This window comes from Capra hircus, chromosome 2 (genome assembly GCF_001704415.2).
Source record: "Capra hircus breed San Clemente chromosome 2, ASM170441v1, whole genome shotgun sequence".
In the NCBI taxonomy this organism is placed as follows: Eukaryota; Metazoa; Chordata; class Mammalia; order Artiodactyla; family Bovidae; genus Capra; species Capra hircus.
In genome coordinates this window covers 51,582,336-51,604,231 of record NC_030809.1, presented here as the reverse complement: position 1 = coordinate 51,604,231, position 21,896 = coordinate 51,582,336, and the positions used below count along the sequence as shown (strand labels likewise).

At 38.5% G+C, this 21,896-nt stretch overlaps 1 protein-coding gene across 1 annotated transcript in view; it reads right to left on the bottom strand.

Annotated features, from left to right (window-relative positions):
- DNAH7 (dynein axonemal heavy chain 7) overlaps positions 1–21,896 on the bottom strand; it is a 260,268-nt gene that overhangs the window by 9,588 nt on the left and 228,784 nt on the right. Inside the window, exons 58-62 of the mRNA XM_005676291.3 lie at positions 16,924–17,085; positions 10,201–10,386; positions 7,917–8,054; positions 3,855–4,085; positions 1,078–1,230 (exon numbers count right to left, since the gene is read on the bottom strand). Coding sequence (XP_005676348.1) covers positions 1,078–1,230; positions 3,855–4,085; positions 7,917–8,054; positions 10,201–10,386; positions 16,924–17,085 — 870 coding nt within the window. The remainder of the gene's footprint in view (positions 1–1,077; positions 1,231–3,854; positions 4,086–7,916; positions 8,055–10,200; positions 10,387–16,923; positions 17,086–21,896) is intronic.

The window sequence follows — 21,896 nt, the reverse complement described above, 5'->3', positions numbered from 1 at the left end:
TACAATGAATCCAACATATGAAGACATTATATTGTATAATAAACGTCCAGAAGATACAGGGTAGTGAGAGCTTAAGATCTTTGTAAGTATCAAGATACCTGGGTAATTCTGTTCATATCATATAACAAGTAGTTGAGTACTGACTGACTAAGTGGTAAATTATAGAAGTCAGTCTGAAGAAGTGAATTTGAAGAACTTTTATCTATAAGCATCCAAGGTAGAGTCAAGAACAGTCTTAATTCTTTAGTACCATGTCTAGTACTACAGAAGGCCTATATTATGGAAGGGGAGTTTAGTCAGTCCATCCCTGGAGAAATTTCCTCACAGGCAATTTTTTATGCATTATATATAGTACTTAGGAAATTAACACTTCTAACAAATAGAACTGTTAATAAGAACATAGTTAAGAACCAATATTGCCAGGTAATTAGGAGGCAGGCCCACTCTACATTTCCAAGACAATTAGCCCATTACTGACTTGGGCTGAAATAGCAATCTAGTGATTTCATGACCTGGAAGAGTGCAGCACAAGGAAGAAACAATTTTCCTTACTAGTCTTGTCTGGCCTTGTAGGATGCTCCATTGTAGGCATCTCTTAAAGCTAAATATTCAATAGAAATATCAACACAGCAAGTCCCTTTTTCTCTTCAAATGTCATTGATTTGAATTCCTAATTTCACTGAACATGAACACCTCTCCTAAAGAAGCTTCTGGAAATTCTACTTCCAATATTAGTATTTTGACAATTTACTTCAATAGTTACATAAACTGTATGTGATATTGAGTAGTGGTCATTTATGCTTGGGATACACAGAAAAACTAGACAATAATGCTCATTATGGGCTTCCCTGGTGGTACAGATGGTAAAGAATCCACCTTCAATGCAGGAGACCCTGGTTTGATCCCTGGGTCAGGAAGATCCCCTGGAAACAGGAATGGCTACCCACTCTAGCATTCTTGCCTGGAGAATCCTGTGGACAGAGGACCCTGGCAGACTACTGTACATGGAGTCGCAAATCCTAGTGAAGAAAATGAAATCAAAAGAAGCCTAATATATGAGCATTCGGATGAACTCACCTGCAAAAACTTTAGTCTTGCAAGGAAGTCATTCACATAGCTCCCAAGTGGTTTAAGGCTTGGGTATGATTTCCCCATCCACATTCCTGGGATCTTGACATTCAGAATACTGCTAACCACTTCCTCAAGATCTGTAGACATCACTACAAGCCCCTGAAACACATTTAACCATTGTTTGACATGACAGTATTCTAGCATTTAAATAATTTTATAATTAAACTTGTTTACAGTTATGATTAGTTAAGTATAGCAAAAAAAAGGGAGGAAGAAAAGGTATTTTCTTTGACTCACAAGATGTGGAATCTTTGATTTCTTGGAAAAATATTAACAATTTTAATCTAATCAAATTGTAATAGAAAGTTTTATTGAAATATAAAGAATACTGACATACAGTATTAGTTTTAGATGTGTAACATAATGATTCAATATTTGTGTATATTGTGAAGTGTTCACTACAATAAGCCTAGTTAACATTGATCACCAAACATAGTTATATTTTTTTGTGTGATGAGAACTTTTAAGATCTACTCTCTTAACAACTTTCAAATATGCAATACAGTATTATTGACTGTAGTCACAAAGCTGTACATTGTAACTCCAGGACATAGTTTGTAACTAGAAGTTTGTACCTTTTGACTACCTTTACCCATTCTGCCCAGCTTGGAAGATTTTAATCAACACTTGGCTTCTCACTGCCTATTAAGTCACAGCCTAACTTTGACTTAGTTTATTTCTCTATTAAACCGACAACTAACATACCTCTGTCCTGGCCTTCTTAAAAGGATAGTGATAAATATAAAATGAGCAAAATGATAAAAAGTGCTTTGAAAGGTTGAATATCCTGGATTGCAACTGTGAAGTCTAATTGATTTTATCCCATTTTGAAATGTAAAATAGATCATTTTGCTTCACTGCATAATGAAGACTTCCCTTTACCGTTATACTTTAGAATAAAATTGAAGATCCTAACAGATGGTAAAACTTTGAAGCCCTTGAAAATTCCTATGTGATCTTGCAACTGGGCCAGTTGCCATCATTTCTGTTTTCTCCATAGCTGACAATATCATTCCAACTAACATACGGAGAAAATTTTAGAGTAAATTTAATGGATTAAACACCCACATTTCATTTTCCTCATTCTCCAAACCCTGAAACAACAGTAAAGGAATTTATTTCTTAAAAGCATAAGCCTAGGAACTTTCCTGGTGGTCCAGTGGTTAACACTCCATGCTTCCACTGCAGGGGGCACAGGTTCAGTCCCTGGTGGGAAACTAAGATCCTGTATGCTGTGTGGTATGGCCAAACCCACCCCCTGAAAACAAAAAATACTACACCTCCAAAAAAACCCCATAAGCCTACAGGTACAGGAAGAAGCAAAACAATACTGGGAGCTAGAAAGCATGGGACTGTTGGTAGCTGACTTAGTTGTCAGGAGAAACTCGATCCTAAACTGGCAGAGGGCAAAGCTGAAAATCAACTAGGATATTCCAAATACTCGGAATTGATGGCCTTAGCTAGGGAGAAGAATATGGTACTAAAATGAAGATTGTTGAGATCTGCCTTAAAAAACAGACTCCTGGGTCTTTCCCCACAATACTGCATATCACCTACTTTGAATGAAACCTGGAAAGGAAAATGAAGAAACCCTTAGAGGGGAAGAATGCCAGGCTTAGTTGGTGTCAGAATTCCCATACCCAAATTGGGATTTAAGTGAATCCGCATGTATTGGCTGACGAGCTCCCTCAGGCCTCTTTCCCCTTTTATCTTCTAGAATGTGGAAAGCCAGGCCTTCATTTTGAAGGAAGGAAATAGGGAGAACCAGGTTAAGGAGAAACACAAGATACTGAATACTTAGCCAAACAGCCCTGCCAGATCATACCACAGCCGGCCAGATAGACTCCTCTTTCAACAATAACTCATATCCAACCACTCTCCTCCACCTCCACTGCTACTGCAAGAAACCAACTCAGCTGGAAGACCTCCATCTTATAATTGGCTTCTGCCCATGTTCTGGTTTCCCTACAGTCCGTTCCACAGAGGTCAGAGCAATCTTTAAAAATACAAAACAGGTCATTTCACTTTATTGCTTAAATTCCTCTGAAGGCCTCCCTTTGCCTTTACTCTTTAGAATAGAATTGAAGATCCCAGCCTTGGCCGACAAGGCCATCGCAAGCCTGTGCCTTCCTTTCTCTGTTCTGCCGTCTCCCTTGTGCTCACTCCGCTTAAGCCAAGTCAGCCTTTCCCATGGTACCCCTCGGCCATGCCAGGCTGCTGCTCTCAGGGCCTTCCTGCTGGCTCAACCCGCTGCCCAAACATTCCATGACCTGCCCCTCCCATCGGGCCTCTCTTCAGAACGCCCTGACTCCAGATGACTGCGTTTCTCACCTCTCACCCTCCACATCCTTACCCCATTTTATTTTTTTCCATAGAATTTACCATTCACTGAAAGTTTATTTGTTAATTGTTTGTCTTCCTCACTAAGGTAAGCTCAGTGAGGGCAGAAGCTTTGTTTTTCTTACCTCTTAACGCTTTCTGCCTTCTTAGCATATATCTCATCCAGCAAATAACTGCTTTATGTACCATACTCTATACTCACTTGCCCACTTATTAACTGCCAGCCCCAGAATTCCATATACATTTTAAGGGCAGGGATTTTCTTTCTATCTCAGAACCAAGAAAAGCGCTTTCATAGAATCTGTGCCCAATGCATGCTGGCTGAGTAAATGAATGATTTGTTTTTTTCGATGATCTTTTTTTCTTGCTGGACTTGCCCTTACCTTGATTGCTTTCTGGATGTTAATGCACGAATCTCTTATGGTCTGCAGCAACTTATTGAACCGTCCCATTTCTTGAACAAGCACTGTGTTCATGCTCTGAGTGTACGTGGTTGGGTATCTCCTCATTGCAGACTCAACGTCAAAGTTGTTTGGAAGTTTACCCAAGATGTCACCAGCAACCTCATCTACCACTTCATCTGATGATTTTGCACCAGCATCTGCCGAACGAGACTGGGAAGAGTTCAAACTATGGATCAGAAATGCTCACCAAGGTCTTAGAATTGCTGGATAGGAAAATTCCTAAAGTAAATTTTATAAAAAGGAGTACTACTTTGCTATTTTATCTATGATTCTTCTCTACATAAGACTTATTGAAGTGATGGTTAACAGGCATGGGAATGGAGCTCTGGGAGGAAAACAGCTGTTAGAAGGTTATGTACAATGTTCAGTGGCAAAAGGATGTCTGGAGGAAGCACTGTGCTCTCTGGGAATTGAGGAAAGGGCAGATGCTGTGGACAGAGGGAGCAAAAGCATTCACCATGGTGGGGTGGTCAAGTGATGATGGGCATCAAAGCCTAGAAGGAGGAAATCTGGTTTTGCTATGAGAAAGCTTGCCAAAAATATATTTGCTAATAATAACTCTGGTGCCTACTGGTTGCCAAAAGCAGAGATATAGCTTTCTCCTTGAACCCAAGAGGGCACAGAAAATAAGCTCTAATCTTCCAAGCAGTTAGAAGAGTTATAGAGATAGAGCAGACTTTAGTAATTCACACTGGAAGCAAGGAAGGGGAATTTCATTTCAATTTTTATTTCTTATGTTTATAGTGGCACTGTATAAATGAATCTATATTTTCTGAGAAAACCTTTTAAATCCTCAAAATAAATGTGTGTGGTGTGTGTGTGTGTGTGTGTGTGTGCATGGAGAGAGAATACGCACTATTAGAATATAAATGAATACATCTCACTTTTTTTCAGCCCCAGGAAATCATGTTTAGTTTAATTTCAGATTTTATATTTTCTGGTTTCTATATTGGATCTATTCCATACATATTGACAGTAACTTCTACTCGAGTTTCTAGGAAGATTTTTAATGGTACCCTAACACCTTCCTATAAAAATGTGCAATAAAAAATTAAAAGTATTAATTACAAGCTAGAAAAAAAGGGGGGGGGGCTATGCCAATATAGTAATCCTTTACCACGATCCCAAAGTACTAGGTTTACAAACAAATATATAAAACAAATTACAGATAACAAAGAAGGTAATGAATATTTGGTCAAAACTAGTGAAATATCTATTTCTGTTGCATTTGAAGAATGACATGCTGATTTTTATTTGTATTTTGATGTGCATACAATGTACTATAAACTCATTAAAAACATTCCTGTTTTCTAACAAGAGTTGCACCTCCACCAAACCCCCCCAACCACCGCCCCCAAAATAAATCCTAGGCCTATAACCCTTCAAAAATGTAAGAAAAATATTTTAGTAACACAAATATTGCTATACCTATTTCTCACACACCAAAATCACACAGTTGGGGAGATACGTTTTAAAAGTAATATCCAACTGATACCAAGAATTAAGAACAAAAGGGTGTTATTTATTTGTAATTATTTAACTTGGGTTCTTTTTTAACCGTCTTTTCTTAAGAGTTTTCACAAATACCATTTGAAATCTTCTAACAGTTGTTTTCCTTTTATTAAACAAATAAAGATAAGTGGGATCCATTTTCAAGGAGACATCATGGAATTCAACCTTTCCATTTCTAGTTTAACAATATTTTAGGTCGAAACAATTTTCTTATTCAAAAGCAAGACTGGCAGTTCAGCATAGGTAAGACAGCTCTGCAAAAGTAACCTTCTCAACCCCACTAGCTCTTTCAATACACAATGTGAAGGTCCTGTCCTCATGACCTTGCTCTCTAAACCACTGTTCTGGTCTATTTTGACGCCTCTGAACTGTGGTAAACTCAGTGTAGAATCACTGAACTCCTGCCTACCCATTACATTAATTTGTATTTGCCAATCTGATTTGGAGAATATTGAAAGACACTGTTTTATCACATACTGAGAAGATACCCCAAGTGTATTTAAACTTGTTTGATTCTGAGTCCTTTTCTGTTGGAATAAGACCACTGCTTTATGTGTTCTGTAATGTGGCACAGTCCGTCAAGTTTAAAAACAGCCAAAGACGCTATAACTCTCCTGTTGTCAGACTATTGCATACTACATGCACTAATGTTGCTAAAGATCTACGTATTCTTGTCTGTTTATAAATATGATTTTATGTTCAAGCAATAATTGATCTTAGTGGTATTAACATATAAAATGGATATTAAAATATGGTCTTTGTCCTTTCTGCCTTATTAGCAGATGTTATTTTAAAACAGACCAGAGCCAGAAGTTCCATGAACTCTTTCATCTATGATAGCACACTATTTCATTCTCCTAATCTGGTTCTTTACCATTTGAGCCACCAGAGAAGTCTGGTTCTTGGACTTACCTGGTATCTCAGATGGTAAAAAGTCTGCCTGCAGTGCAGGAGACCCAGGTTTGATCCCTGGATTGGGACGATACCCTGGAGAAGGAAATGGCAACTCACTCCAGTATTATTGCTGGAAAATCCCATGGACGGAGGAACCTGGCAGGCTACAGTCCATGGGGTCGCAAAGAGTCAGACACGACTGAGCGACTTCATTTTCTTTCTTTCAATCCGGTTCTTTAACTTTCTTTCTTTCTTTCCAGTTCTTAGTTCCCCTAGCATCTCTAGTTATCTGCCTTTGAGGTTTATTCCATTTTTAACATCTAGAAAGAGTATTGCACAGCTTAGAACACAGATTCTGGAGCCAAAACTAGTGGGAGTCAAACTACTTGGCTCAGAGTCCTGGCTTTAAATTGTACTAGCTGACCTTGAGTTAACTACTTATCTTTCTGTGTCTAAGTCTTTTAGCTGTAAAATGGGAATAATTAGCACCTTACCTCACAGGACTGTCATAAGCATTACACTATTATGCATAAACCTAAATGGTTTAAATGAACAGTGCTCCCATACAAGAAGCACTATAAAATAATTAATCATTATTATTATTATTACTTTGAGATTCCATAAAAATAAAAAAAGATCAGCTTGAAATCAGTTAGGGGAATAATTTGCTTGATGAATAATCATCCTTAACTTACTAAAATTTCATGCAATCATTAAGGGAATTCACCATTTGGACTAATTTGCTTTCAGAACTAAAATGAACAAGCATATCTTCTAACAGAAAACAATACAAGAGATGATCTCTTAACAGACAAGTAAGATTAAACATCTTTCATTCAAATGAACTAACCTGTGCCATGGCATGCTGAATCCTGGTGCCTGAAGAGGTCATTCTCTGATGTGCCCTTACATTTATGCTCTCACCAACAGAGTTGCATGTCTCAGAGGCAATAGTTCTGCTAAATCTTTTAATTCATTTCATACTTACTATTATATTTAAAATATTATATAATCTGATAAAATATTGATGTGAAAAGAAACTATGCAAACTAGGTTAAATGTTCTGGAATGTTTGATAAAGATAAGCCATTAAAAATGTTGCATTAGTAAGAGACTAGAAAATTAAATAGGGAAAATTCTAGATGAATTCCGGCATCAAACTGCTTCCAGGCACCTTTGAAAGTCTTCTTCCACTTTAAGAAATTTATAAAGGACATATTATATGTTCTGGGGCATGATTCAAGCCAAGAGAGGCAAAATGGAATTCCTAGCAGCAGAATGATATCAAAGAATACTCAGAGATACTCAAAGAATGCTACTCAAAGAACTGCTGGCAGCAGAATGATACTCAAAGATGCTTTCCAAATCAAAAGCCTGATGAAAACAAAACTCACACATTCATTTACTCTATGTTTAAACTTATCTTTAAGGTACATTTTTTTTTTTCTTTTCCTAAAAATGGTTCTCCACTTGAACAGATGGAATTCTGTGCCTGGGCCTCTCCCATGTGGGCTCATGCTGCTTGGGGACCATCCTTTCCAGCCTCAGAATCCAGTTGCTGCATAGATCACATACCTGTGTGAGAAGAATGTTATCGAACAGCAGTTGAGTTTCTGACTGATCTTTAGTGATATCGGCATTGGCATTCATCCCAAAGATTTCTGGAGCTGGGGTCAGAGGCAGTGTCTTTGTGTATTCAATGTAGCTGTTGTGCTGCAAAGATAAATACCAAGGAGCCAGGAGGTTAGAAATCAATTATCCTATAGAACTTGCTCACTGAAAAGAGGAATTTTCAGTACTCAGGTTGTTGAGTGGATGAGCCTGTGAGACTGGACACTGAATGCTTTCATTTTCTTTCATCCAGGGCCAAAGCATAAAAAAAAAAAAAGGTGGGGGGAAGATATGGACACATTTAGAAAGAGTAAAAAAATGTCCCACTCAGTTGAAATGAATTTTTAAATGGAGAGAGGAATATCCTGGCTACTTCATTTAGAAATTTCTTCCACAGAAATGTTTCTGTGCTACATTTGCTGATGACTGTTCTTAATTTACCACAGTAGTTTTTTTTCTGCTTTACTCTGATTTTTCCGTTTACTCTTTTATTGTGATAAATCCACTTAATTCAGAAAAGTAAAAACTACCTGAGATTTTATCATGAGATAACCACCATTAATATAAATCTTTTATACTCATGCACACATATTTTATATTTACATAAACTTCCAACAAGATTCCATGAGTGTTGAAAGTGTTAGCTGCTCAGTCGTGTCTGACTCTGAGACGCTATGGACCGTAGCCTGCCATGCTCCTTTGCCCATGGATTTCTGTAGGCCAGAATACTGGAGTGGGTAGCTATTTCTTCTCCAGGGGATCTTCCCAACCTAGGGATCCATACTTTTATTTAGAGCACAGGGAACTCTGCTCAGTGCTATGTGGTACCCTGGAGGGGAGGGGAGTTTGGAGGAGAATGGATACACGTACATGCGTAACTGAGTCCCTTTACTGTCCACCTGAAACTATCACAACATTGTCAATCAGCCATACTCCAATATAAAATAAAAAGTTTAATAAAAAGATTAAAAAAAAAGATTCCATACTTTTCTTGATGCTCATATGTGCTTAGTCGCTCAGTCATATCCAACTCTTTGCAACCCCGTGGACTGTAGCCTGCCAGGCTCCTCTGTCCAAGGGGATTCTCTATGCAAGAATACTGGAGTAGGTTGCCATGCCCTCCTCCAGGGGAACTTCCCAGCCCAGGGATTGAACTGAGGTCTCCCGCATTGCAAGTGGATTCTTTACCATCTGAGCAACCAGGGAAGATATGTATAATCAGGGAAGGATATGTATAGTTATACACATTCATAAATATACATATACAAATATAGATACACATATACATGCAGTGAGGTCGGGCAATTGGTCATTGATGATTTTTCAATATGGGGCTCATTACACAACCTGACGTTATCTTGCCATCTTCTTACTTTCCAATTCATCACTGGAAATCCTGTTACCATGACTGCCTGTGTTGACTTGCCCCACCCAATTTGTGACCTGGACTCTGGAGCCGGTGTTTCTCTTCCTCTCTCTCAGTGTCTGCCCTCAGGCAGAACTCATCCAAGTGGATGCAGAGTCAGGTATGTGCCTCTGTTGCCTGCGGCTGTGTGTGTAACTTTCAATATGCGCCCTTTTGACTTCTGGGAATAAAATGAGAACCAATTTAATTACACTGGCAGTCCCTAGAAGTCTACTGTTTGATAATCTGAAGGCAAATACATCTGTTAGACAGGACTGGAAAAAATAGGAGCCAACAACCTTGGTCTTGTGAAGCAGGTGTGATGCTCTGTCCCTTTCTACCTTTGGGATCTTGGGCAAGTCATTTATGTTTAGTGAACTTACTTTCTTACTTGTAAAAGAGAAGGAATAATAGCATCAATGTTAATTCGATGCTCTAAAGAGATAATTACATGTAACTGCTTTGTAAATAATTAAGCATGATCTACATATTAACTATTACTGTTAATACTCTTTTGTAACTCCCTTCTCATGTGCATTTTCATTTTAATTGGGGCCAATGTCTTTTGACCCAAAGGACTGAATTCACAGTAAGAGAATTTCAGGTCACTGAGGAAGCCATTCTTGGGTGAGGAATGTTTCTGATAGTCCTCACATTACAGCAAACAGGAAACTACTAACTCCGTCTTTGCATAGGGTTTGCTCTGTCCCTGTAAGACTGAAGCACACACAATGATTAACCAAAAAAAAAAAAAAAAGCGTCTGGGGGAGAAAAAAAATCACCATATCAGAGGAATTTCATGCTTTACTGCTTTCAGTTTTCTGGAAGAACATATGTACTTACATCCCCAGCAGGAGGCGCAAAATAGATGCCACTGGAGTCGAATTTATAGTGCGGATTCTGAACTAATTCCGGGTTGAAGAATTTATTCAGGATGCTGCGCAGCGTGCGCCGGTCCCAGTCGTCAGTTACGCGGCCGCCGTAATTGCACTCGCCGGTCATGTAGCGTAGGGCGTCGTAGGGCAGGTCCTATAGGAGAGCTCAAGTTGCTCAACCAGGCAAGACTTAGCAGTCCCACATCATACAGAACCGTGTTTCTTGTTTGCTCACGTTATTAAACAGTTTACAAAACATTTGCATCACCACAGTTTCCCTTTATATGTTCGCTTCCCAGCTAAGTTGCTGCAGTTTTCCCCAGGGTCTCTCTCTTTTGGTGGTCTGTCATTTTCAATCCGTCAGTGCAAAGAAAAGAAATCCTCTATAACTTGTGATAAAGCGATATTGCTCAGTCGTGTCCGACTCTTTGTGGAATGTAGCCTACCAGGTTCCACCATTCATGGGATTTTCCAGGCAAGAGTACTGGAGTAGGGTGCCATTTCCTTCTCCAGGAGATCTTCCTGACCCAGGGATTGAATCCGGGTCTCTGGTAGGTATTGTAGGCAAACGCTTTACCGTGTGAGCCACCAGGAAAGATCCTAACTTGTGAACTCACCTACTATTTGACCAGCATTAGTGCACCACCTACTATGTGCCTGATGCAAAATAAATGAGAACATAATCCCATCCTTGAAAATCCACCACTGCTAAGTGACAGTAGCAATAGCAAGTGAGGTTCAAAACCAATCAAATCTGAGATAATCAGTTTTAATATCCTTCACCACCTTTTTATACCTGTATATACTGATATTTTGGCAATTGGAATCATACTGTATGTACAATTTTGCATATAATTTTTCACCAAATCTCATATATTTTACTGTTCCTTAAAATATATGAAAATACTATCTTAATAATCATATTCTAATACTGAAGACTTTAGTGGCTCCTAATTTTCTACTTTGTTAACTTATGTTTCACTAAATATACATTTCTTAAATTTTCTAATGATTCTTTAGTCTAGATTCCTAAAAAGGAAATTACGTCAATGGAAAGGAATTTATAAAAAGCAATTGATTAATGTATCAAACTACTTTCCTGGAAGACTGTAGCAACTGTAGTTGCTAAAACAGTTCTAAACTCTTTGCTAATTTGATTGCCCAAAGATAATTAATATTATGTTCATTTGCACTTTCTAGAATACTAATAAAATTTATGATCTTTTAATTTCTAATAACATTTGTTCTTCTATGAAGTAGCCTCCCATCAATTTTTTCAATTAAAGTTTTAATAGTTTTATTTTATTTGTATAAACTCTTTTATAAATTGACCTCTATCAAATTTGTTGAGATATTTTTCCCTGTTACTTTGCTTTTTTATTGTATTCACTAGTATACATAATTTCTAAATGTTTATGAATGCAAATAAACTGATTTTTCATATCGCAATTTTGTTTAGCTTAACCATAAATACTTAGATGTGTTGTGCTTAGTTGCTTAGTTATGTCCAACTCTTTGTGCCCCCAAGCTTCTCTGTCCGTGGGGATTTCCAGGCAAGGATACTGGAGTGGGTTGCCATGCCCTCCTCCAGGGGATCTTCCTGACCGAGGTCTCCTGCATTGCAGGCAGATTCTTTACCAGATGAGCTAACAGGGAAGCCTAAATACTTACATACCCACCAGTAATATAAAGAATTCTCTCTCACTGCTCACAACAAAACTGAGTGTTATCGTTTAGATAAAATGATAATTAAGCAATAAAATTGTTTTTAATTTTTAAATTAATTTTTGAGATATAATTGACATATAACATATCTGTTTCAAGTATGCCACATAATGATTTGGTATTTGTATGTACTATGAAATGATAATAACAAGCTCATTTAACATTCATCATCACAGTTACAAAAATTTTTTGTGTTGAAAACTTTTAAGATCTGTTTTCTTTAGCCACTTTCAAATATGCAGTATAGTATTAACAATAGTCACCATACTGTATGCTACATATCTTAATTTTATTTTCGATACTGACATTTGAGAAATATTTATTTGTCATTTGTATTTCTTATTGTTAAATAATCCACTTTTTTCTTTTAAGTGTTTTCTTCACATAAATGGATATCTTTTTTCTTATTATTAAAAGCTCTATTAAGATACAGGATCAGTTTGTTATACAAATTTTAGATATTTTCTCCAAGCCATCTTGTCTTTTATTTTTATGATGTTTAATTGTTTATGGCTTTTTATTATAGCAATGTTTTTAAATGTTTGCTACTAAAATATAGAAATTTTTTACTTTAGGATATTTTCCTATTTTTTTTTTTAATTGTTCTACACATCTTTCTGCAGTTATTTGCTAAAGGTTTAAGTGTATACATTGTACATCCCAGTGATCCCACTTTGAGGAATCCCTTCAACAGAAAAAAATAGCTCCTGGGAAGAATAGGTGGTACTAATTACAAAGGAAGAATTTACTGAATTCAGGGTTGGGAATTTTGAGACTAGTTCTTTGGTAGAACTGGAAGAGAAGGTAGTGAATTTAGGAGAACACCTCAGGACCAAGACCTGGTCGAGAAACAAGCAGAAGCAGGAGGGAGAAGCCGGCATGGTGATGAGGGGAGTTTGCAGATGCAGGCACTGCTTGGGTTTGCCTTGCTGATAGGTCATAAAACTGTTTAAAAAAAAAAAAAACTCCTGCACAAATTAAATAGTTAATATATGAGGATGAGTTGGCCCCTGGGAGTGCTTGTGAGGCAGACATAAAATGACATCTGGAGAGGGAAGAATTTGATTTACATATAAAGGGTTAAACCTCCCAACATTCCCCTGAGAACTGATGGGTAAACTGGTGTTTATCTCAGCTGCTTCATCGCAACAGGGCCAACCAATCAAACCCAGGAATGTGTTCTCCTAGAGGCCCAGGTCCATCGTCTGGGGTTGTAGAAATAGCAGCTGTATGCTGGGACTGCTTCCCTGCTCTGTTGTAACAAGAAGGTTGAGACCATGGACTGGGAGAGAGTATAGAACCAGGCAACAAGTATGCAAGGTTATGTTGATATATGAAGTTACTCATTTTAACTCTGCTTATTATTGAATAGTGGAGGGCTTCCCTCGAAGCTCAGTTGGTAAAGAATCATTCTGCAATACAGGAGACCCAGGTTTGATTCCTGGGTTGGGAAGATCCCCTGGAGAAGGAAATGGCAACCCACTCCAATATTCTTGCTGGAGAATCCCATGGACAGAGGAGCCCAGCAGGCTACTGCTCATGGGGTCACAAGAGTCAGACATGACTTAGTGACTAAACCATCACCACCATTATTGAATAGTAAGAAATGAAAAGGAAATAAAATCCTGATAGTCAAAAAGGAGAAGCTGTGTATGCAGCCATTGAGACAAAGATCTATACTATGATTGTTTACAACATATGTGAGTAAGAACAGTGAGCTGAAAATGATATGCAAATATGATTATGTTTTTAAAGAAAATTTGTGCATATACTATATATATGTATATATGTTAACTATTTGTGCACAAGAAGAAGTCTGGACAGGCCCTACTGTGAAACTGGTTGCTTTGGGGTGAAGTTAGGGTGACAGTGAGGGGTGGGACTTTTATTCACACATAGTCACACACACACAATGACATACACACACCTCTGGGAATTACCCATCAGCCAAGTACATTATATATACCTACTTGCATTTTCTTCTTTTATAATTTTTCTTATTTACTTTAAAAATTAATATGTATATAAAGAATTCATACAGCTCAATAACAAAAACCAAATCATCTGATTAAAGGATGGACAGAGGATCTGAATAGATATTTTTCCAAAGAAGACATACAGGTGGCCAACAGGCACATGGAAAGATACTCAGCATCACTAATCACCAGGAAAATGCAAATCGAAATCACAATGAGATGTTCTTTCACATCTGTCAGAATGGCTATTATCAAAAGACAAGAAATAATACATATGTTGGTGGTAATGTAAATTGGCACAGCCATTATGAAAAACAGTATGGAGGTTGCTCAAAAAATGTTTTGAAATAGAACTACCATATGACCCAGCAATTCCACTTCTGGGTATTTATTCAAAGAAAATGAAAGCACTAATTTGAAAGGCTATATACACCCCTATGTCTATTGCAGCATTATTTAAATAGCCAAGACATGGAAGCAATGTCAGTGTTCATTGATGGATGAATGGACAAAGGAGATGTGGACTAGATGTGGAATACAAATGGAATACTACTCAGCCATAAAAAGAATGCAGTCTTGCCATTTGTGACAAAATGAATGGATCTTGAGGGTATTAGCGAAATAAGTGAGATAAGACAAATACCGTATGATTTCACTTAAATGTAGGATCTTGAAAAACATGAACAAAACAAAACTTATAGATACAGAGAATAGACGGATGACTACCATGGGGCAAGGGGTTGTGGGGAAGGCAAAATGGGTAAAAGAGACTAAGACACACATTCCAGTTATAATTCGTGGGGATCTAAGTACAGCATCGTGACATTAGTAATATCATATTGCAAATTTGATAGTTGCTAAGAAAGTAAATTTTAAACGTTTTCATCACAAGAAAAAAAATTTTTTAGTTCTATGGTGACAGATAACTAAAAGTATTGTGGTAATCATTTTGCAATATATACAAAGGTTGAATCACGTTGTATACCTGAAACTAATAGACTGTTGCAGGTAAATTGCACTTCAATACAAAGAACAAAATTTTGATTGCTGAAGAAGAATTCCATTAGATTCAATATCAAAGGGAACTGTGAATCACATTCCTCAAAAAACAATCTCCCTGTATCTCTTGATGGCTTTTATGAGATGAGTGCATAGCAGTTTTGTTCGGTTGGTTGCATGATTAATCTGTTCGAGGAACGGGAAGTACTGCTCAATTGTCATTTAACAGTAGGAATCCCGTCAGTCAGTCCTAGATGTCAGTGAGAGAGTCCCATAGCATTTGCTATGATAGACAATTCCTGATATTCCTTATTCACTCAGTGTGCTCTCTCTCCTTTTCTTCTGGCTTCTCTGTCTGCACTTTTCATTTCTCCTGTCCTCTCTCCTACTACTGATATTGGATGCTCAACAGCAGTCAGGCTTTAGCTCATTTTTACTCTACAAGGCCTTTCTTTTAAATCTCAGGTGTTCTCAGGCTTCTCCCTACACATTAACAATTTACAGCTTTCTATTCGTGCTTTCTTTTCCCGGGCTTTATATCTATATGCCAAAATCCTATCAAATATCACGGTTATCAACTTAGTCATCTCAGATGTATAAAATGTATAAGACTAAATTATTTATCCACTCAACCATCCCCATTTCACTAACCCATCTGCTATACAACTATTAATTCCTGGTACTATTTCCTGTCTGGATTAATCAGTGGATGGACCACCATTGAGACCTAAAATCTAACATTAAGAGACTTCTTCCTATCCCTTTACCATTTAATATCTAGGTCATTTCAATCCTTGTCCCTACATATCTATTATATCTCTTCCACATTTCCCATCCTAGTCCAAATGATTTGGTTTAAACTCTCAGCATCTCTTGCATGGGTACTGTGACGGTCTTCTGTATTAGTTCCCTAGGCCTGCCAATAGATGGCTTAAAATAAGAGAAACTCATTGTCTGATAGTGCTGGACGCTAAAAGTTTGAAATCAAGGTGTTGGCAGGGTCACACTCCCTCCAAAACTTCTAAGAGGATCTTTTCTTGCCTCTTCCAGCTTCTGTAGCCCCAGGTGTTCCTTAGTTTGTCACTGCATAATTCTAATCTCTGCCTCTGGCTATCTTTTCTGTGTACCCAAATGTTACCGCTATAAATGATACACACACACACACACACACACACATACATAATACACACACACAGTATTTTAAAATTTCATATTCAGTTCAGTTCAGAGAGACAGAAACAGAGCAGGGAGAGCAAGGGGGCAAAATGTGGTTGATATGACAACATGACACTGTGGGGCTTCTTCCCAGGATCTGTAACTCATGTTAACACCACTGGCTTAAGTAGTTTGTCTGATCTGGGACAAATAGCCCAAACTCTAGAAAAATAGTACTATGACATTTCCCTCAAAATAAAGCCATGAACAGAGAGAAATCAGTCTGTTTTTTTTTTTCCATTTTGGAGACTGGCTGATGTATGTTCTTCCCAAACCCTTTACAAAATACATACAGTATGATCACTTTTCAAATTGCCATAGGTGTTTATGTATCAAAATAAATGATAAAATACTGATTGTTAACAGATAAACTGACATCCTAACTATCTACTAGGGCATTTATAATATCCTATTACAACAAATCCTATTTAAAAAAACTTTGGGAAACTATCCTGCTATTCATTATTTTCTCCCTCACGGAAAAATCCTCTTGTTTATTTGTTTAAACAAAAATAAACTGCACAGGAACAATTTTAAAGTCCAAAGAGACAACAACTTTGTTTTAAGGTTGCAGTAGCTGATACAGCTTCTCATTGCTACCTAGGTCCCACCTCCTCTGTGGAGCACTGCCATACATTCAGAACCCTGTTAGCTAATGCATATCCTGCTATTCATTCTATAAAAGGAGAAATTAATCAGACATCCTTGCTCACTGTACAAACACTCTGTGATAAAGTGCACAACAGGTAATGTCCTTGCTGAAACTGTTATAGTACCTCATACTGATTGAGGAACATGTGCAGCTGCTGTACGCTGATTCTGAGATCAGTCTCGTTGAACTCATAAGGAATATTCCACCCCAGGGGGCCAAACTTCCGTCTCTCTTGTACCAAAGCATGAAAGAAACAGAGGCCATATAGTAGTTTCTTGAATTCCTCCTGTAATGAGAAGAAATGGTATAGCATCATTCTTTCTTCCCCAACACTGCATTATGCTTATCATACTTTAAAATCAAAGTAATTACTTTTGCTGATAAATATATCCATGTCAAAGTGAAACTAAAACAGAATTAACTTTCTCACTGGCTATTTAGGCAAAAATATGCTCATTTGTATACATGTTCAGTTGACACACACAGCTACGTACACCAGGTTACAGAAAGTATAGTGAGCTTGTCTAATTCAATGTTACCTTATATATGTGTGTGTGTGTGTGTGTGTGTGTGTGTGTGTGAAGTCACTCAGTTGTGTCCAACTCTTTGCGACCCCATGGACTGTAGCCCACCAGGCTCCTCTGTCCATGGGATTCTCCAGGCAAGAATACTGGAGTGGGTTGCCATTTCCTTCTCCAGAAATATGTATATATACATGATTTTGGAGGATTTCAACTTAAGCACTGCGAAGCAAAAACTATGAATTCCAATGTTTGTTCCCAGATCACCATGGAGAAATTTCAAAGGAGATAGTTCAAATCAATTGAGAAACTCTAACAAGCACTTTTGGATTGGAGTTTGGGGCAGCCTCACAGTGTTTATGTTACTACAGAAGTCCTATATGCATGTGTGTGCGCATGCTCAGTCACTTCAGTCATGTCCAACCCTATGGACTGTAGCCCTCCAGGCTCCTCTGTCTATGGGATTCTCCAGGTAAGAATATTGGAGTGGGTTGCCATGCCCTCCTCCAGGGGATCTTCCCGACCCAGGGACTGAACCCGCATCTCCTGTGTCTTCTGCATTGGCAGGTGGATTCTTTACCCCCTGAGCCACCTGAGAAGGCCATAAAAGTTAGAGTCACTGTCAAACACACATTCCGTGTTGATTCAGAACTCAGAAGGTACAATGCAATATGTTAATTACTTGTACCCTCCACAAGGATATAAAAATGGTCAAACTAGAGCCTTAGAAAGGATTTGTGAAGAGATTTCCTTGGAAAGTGCAGCTGCTGTACTGGGAGTCCCCTTGTCCTTATATCCAGGAAGAGGAGAGGGGTGTGTTGGGTCCAAGCTACCAAGAAAGAATTCATGGGGCCACTCAGAGAGTTGATACATGTACCCTGCATCTGGGATAGAGTGCTGCTGCTGCTGTTAAGTCACTTCAGTCATGTCCGACTCTGTGCGATCCCATGGATGGCAGCCTACAAGGCTCCCCTGTCCCTGGAATTCTCCAGGCAAGAACACTGGAGTGGGTTGCCATTTCTTCCTCCAATGCATGAAAGTGAAAAGTGAAAGTGAAGACACTCAGTCATGTCCAACTCTTAGCGACCCCATGGACTGCAGCCTACCCGGCTCCTCCATCCATGGGATTTTCCAGGCAAGAGTACTGGGGTAGGGTGCCATTGCCTTCTCCATGGGATAGAGTGGGAAAATGCAAAATTCATGCCTAGGAGTATGGAGCAGCCTATGGCCTCGGACTGTGGACTTTGGTGCAGAAATCAGTAGCTCTCCTTCACATGGTGGGCCAATCTGGAGTGAATCCCAAGGAGTGGACAGAGAGCTGGACTAGGAATGTCAGCCAGTAGTCATTTCAGCGATTTTCTTCTCAAGGGGACTTGTGTCATGGGACAAGGAAATCCTAACAGTAAGAGCCGGTATGAAGTGAAGGCTGGAGAACCAAAGGCTGAGAGGAAACAGCCAGATGAAGGGGAGGTGTTGCCGAGGGTGATGGAGGCACAAAGAAGTCAAGCAGCAAAGGGAGCCAAGGAAGAACCCTTGAGAGAACTCACAAGGCAGAAACAGTCAGCTTCACATCCCAGCCAAGTCAAAAGAGCTCCAGGCACATGGCAAGATGTTCAACACTGCTAATTATTAGAGAAATGTAAATCAAAACCACAATGCAGTATTACCACCTCACATAGTCAGAATGGCTATCATCAAGAAGACAAGTAACAAACGCTGGAGAAGGTGTAGAGAAAAGGGAACCCTTGTACACTGCTAGTAGGAAGGTAAATTGGTAGAGCCACTATGGAAAACAGTACGGAGGTTCCTTCAAAAATGAAAAATAGAACAACCATAAGATCCAGCAATTCCATTTATGGGTATATATCTGAAAGAAAAAGAAAATTCTAACTCAAAATGATATAATACATGCACTCTATTTACAATAGGGTTCATAGCAGCCCTATTTACAACAGCCAAGACATGGAAACAACCCAGGCTTCCATCAACATATAATTGGCTTAAGAAGATATGATGTATACATATACACAATGGAGTATCACTCAGCCACAAAAAGAATGAAATATTGCCATTTGCAGCAACATGGATGAAATTAGAAAATATTTTACTTAGTGAAATAACTCAGATAGAGAAAAACAAATACAATATGATATCACTTATATATGGAATCTAAAAAATAAAACAAATGAATCTATCTACAAGACAGAAACAGACTCACAGATACAGAAAACAAACTAATGGTTATCAAAGAAAAGAGGAAGGAGTATGGGATCAACAGATACAAACTATTAAACATAAAATAAACATAAATCTCCCTGGTGGCTCAGATAATGAAGAACCTGGTTGCAATGCAGAAGACCCAGGTTTGATCCCTGGGGGAAGATCCCCTGGAGAAGGAAATGGCAACCCATTTCAGTATTCTTGCCTGGAAATTCCATGGACAGAGGAGCCTGGTGAGCCACAGTTCATGTGTCACAAAGAGTCAGATATGGCTGAGTGACTAACACTTTCACTTTCAAACATGAAATAAGCAACATGGATTTACTACATAACACTTAGGAATTATATTCATTATCTTATAATAAACTACAATGGAATATAACCTGGAAAAAACATAATCATTTTGCTGTATACCTGAAACTAGCACAGTATTATAAATACACTATACTTCAACAAAAAAAGAGAACGATGCCAACTCCATCCTTTTTCCCCTACAGTATGAAGCCTCACCAGGCTCAAGGTGAGATATTAGAGAGCAGAAACCTGTTTTCAATAAAACTTAAAATATCAATTAATATATCATGTTGCACTTTCTGACTTCTGATTCAAGAGTGGCTCTGCAGTTTAAAATGACTCTAGGTCATTTAATTACCTGACACTAATCAGGAAAGCCAGGAGACTGCCCAAAGTTTTAGCCAAGGGCAGGGTGAAGGTTACCCCCGTGGAATAAAATCAAAAGGGAAAGTGTGAGATGAGCAGAAAGGAGCATAAGTTTAACCACAGAGGGGGGAGAAGCGAAGTTAAACATGCTCTGCTGATTCTGCAACTCTTCTGGATATAGTAGAGAACTGAGCAAATCAATAAATGTGTTGAGGTGGGAGCCAGGCTTCTCACTATTGAAGAAGGGACAAGTGAATACGGAATGAGGAAAAGCTGGAAAGAACCCAGGGTACAGCAACAGAAATTGGAGGTATTGGTAGGAACTTGTTACTTCTAAAACATGTATATGAATGTCTGTGTGTGCACGGGGTGGTCTGTATGCACTATATGTGTGTATGCAGATTTGCATAAACATATTGTGAGTACATGTATATGTTTCAAAGTTCTCTCTAAAAAGAAGACATACAGATGACTAACAAACACATGAAAAGATGCTCAACATCACTCATTTTCAGAGAAATGCAAATCAAAACCACAGTGAGGTACCATTTCATGCCAGTCAGAATGGCTGCGATCCAAAAGTCTATAAGCAATAAATGCTGGGGAGGGTGTGGAGAAAACGGAACCCTCTTACACTGTTGGTGGGAATGCAAACTAGTACAGCCACTATGGAGAACAGTGTGGAGAGTCCTTAAAAAACTGGAAATAGAATTGCCTTATGACCCAGCAATCCCACTGCTGGGCATACACACCAAGGAAATCAGAATTGAAAGAGACACGTGTACCCCAAATGTTCATCGCAGCACCGTTTATAATAGCCAGGACATGGAAGCAACCGAGATGTCCATCAGTAGATGAATGGATAAGAAAGTGTGGTATATATATACACAATGGGGTATTACTCAGCCATCAAAAAGAATACATTTGAATCAGTTCTAATGAGGTGGATGAAACTGGAGCCTATTATACAAAGTGAAGTAAGCCAGAAAGAAAAACACCAATACAGTATACTAATGCATATATATGGAATTTAGAAAGATGGTAACGATAACCCTGTATGTGAGACAGCAAAAGAGACACAGATGTATAGAACAGTCTTTTGGACTCTGTGGGAGAGGGAGAGGGTGGGATGATTTCAGAGAATGGCATTAAAACATATATAATATCATGTAAGAAACGAATCGCCAGTCTAGGTTCAATGCAGGATACAGGATGCTTGGGGCTGGTGCACTGGGATGACCCAGAGGGATGGTATGGGGAGGGAGGTAGGAGGGAGGTTCAGGATTGGGAACACGTGTACACCCCTGGTGGATTCATGTTGATGTATGGCAAAACTAATACAATATTGTAAAGTAAAATAAATAAATAGAAACTTTCTAAACTGAAAATAAATAAATAAATAAAAGGATCAGAACTACAGACAATAAATGCTACATGTCTAACACCCAAATCTTGGTCTCTAATACCACTCCCCATGAAACAGGAACCAGCGCTCTTCAGAAAAAATGGCTGGTTCCAAGACTGGGGTACAGATAAGCCTGGAGCAGCTTATAACAGAAAGAGAAATAATAGTAATAAACAGCGGGACCTATAACAAGTACAAAAGCAGCTCCTGCTGACCAATTCTGGACAAAACTTGAGCAAAAACCTTAAGAATAGTAATGAATTACTAATCACTGGAAAAGATGTAAAGAAT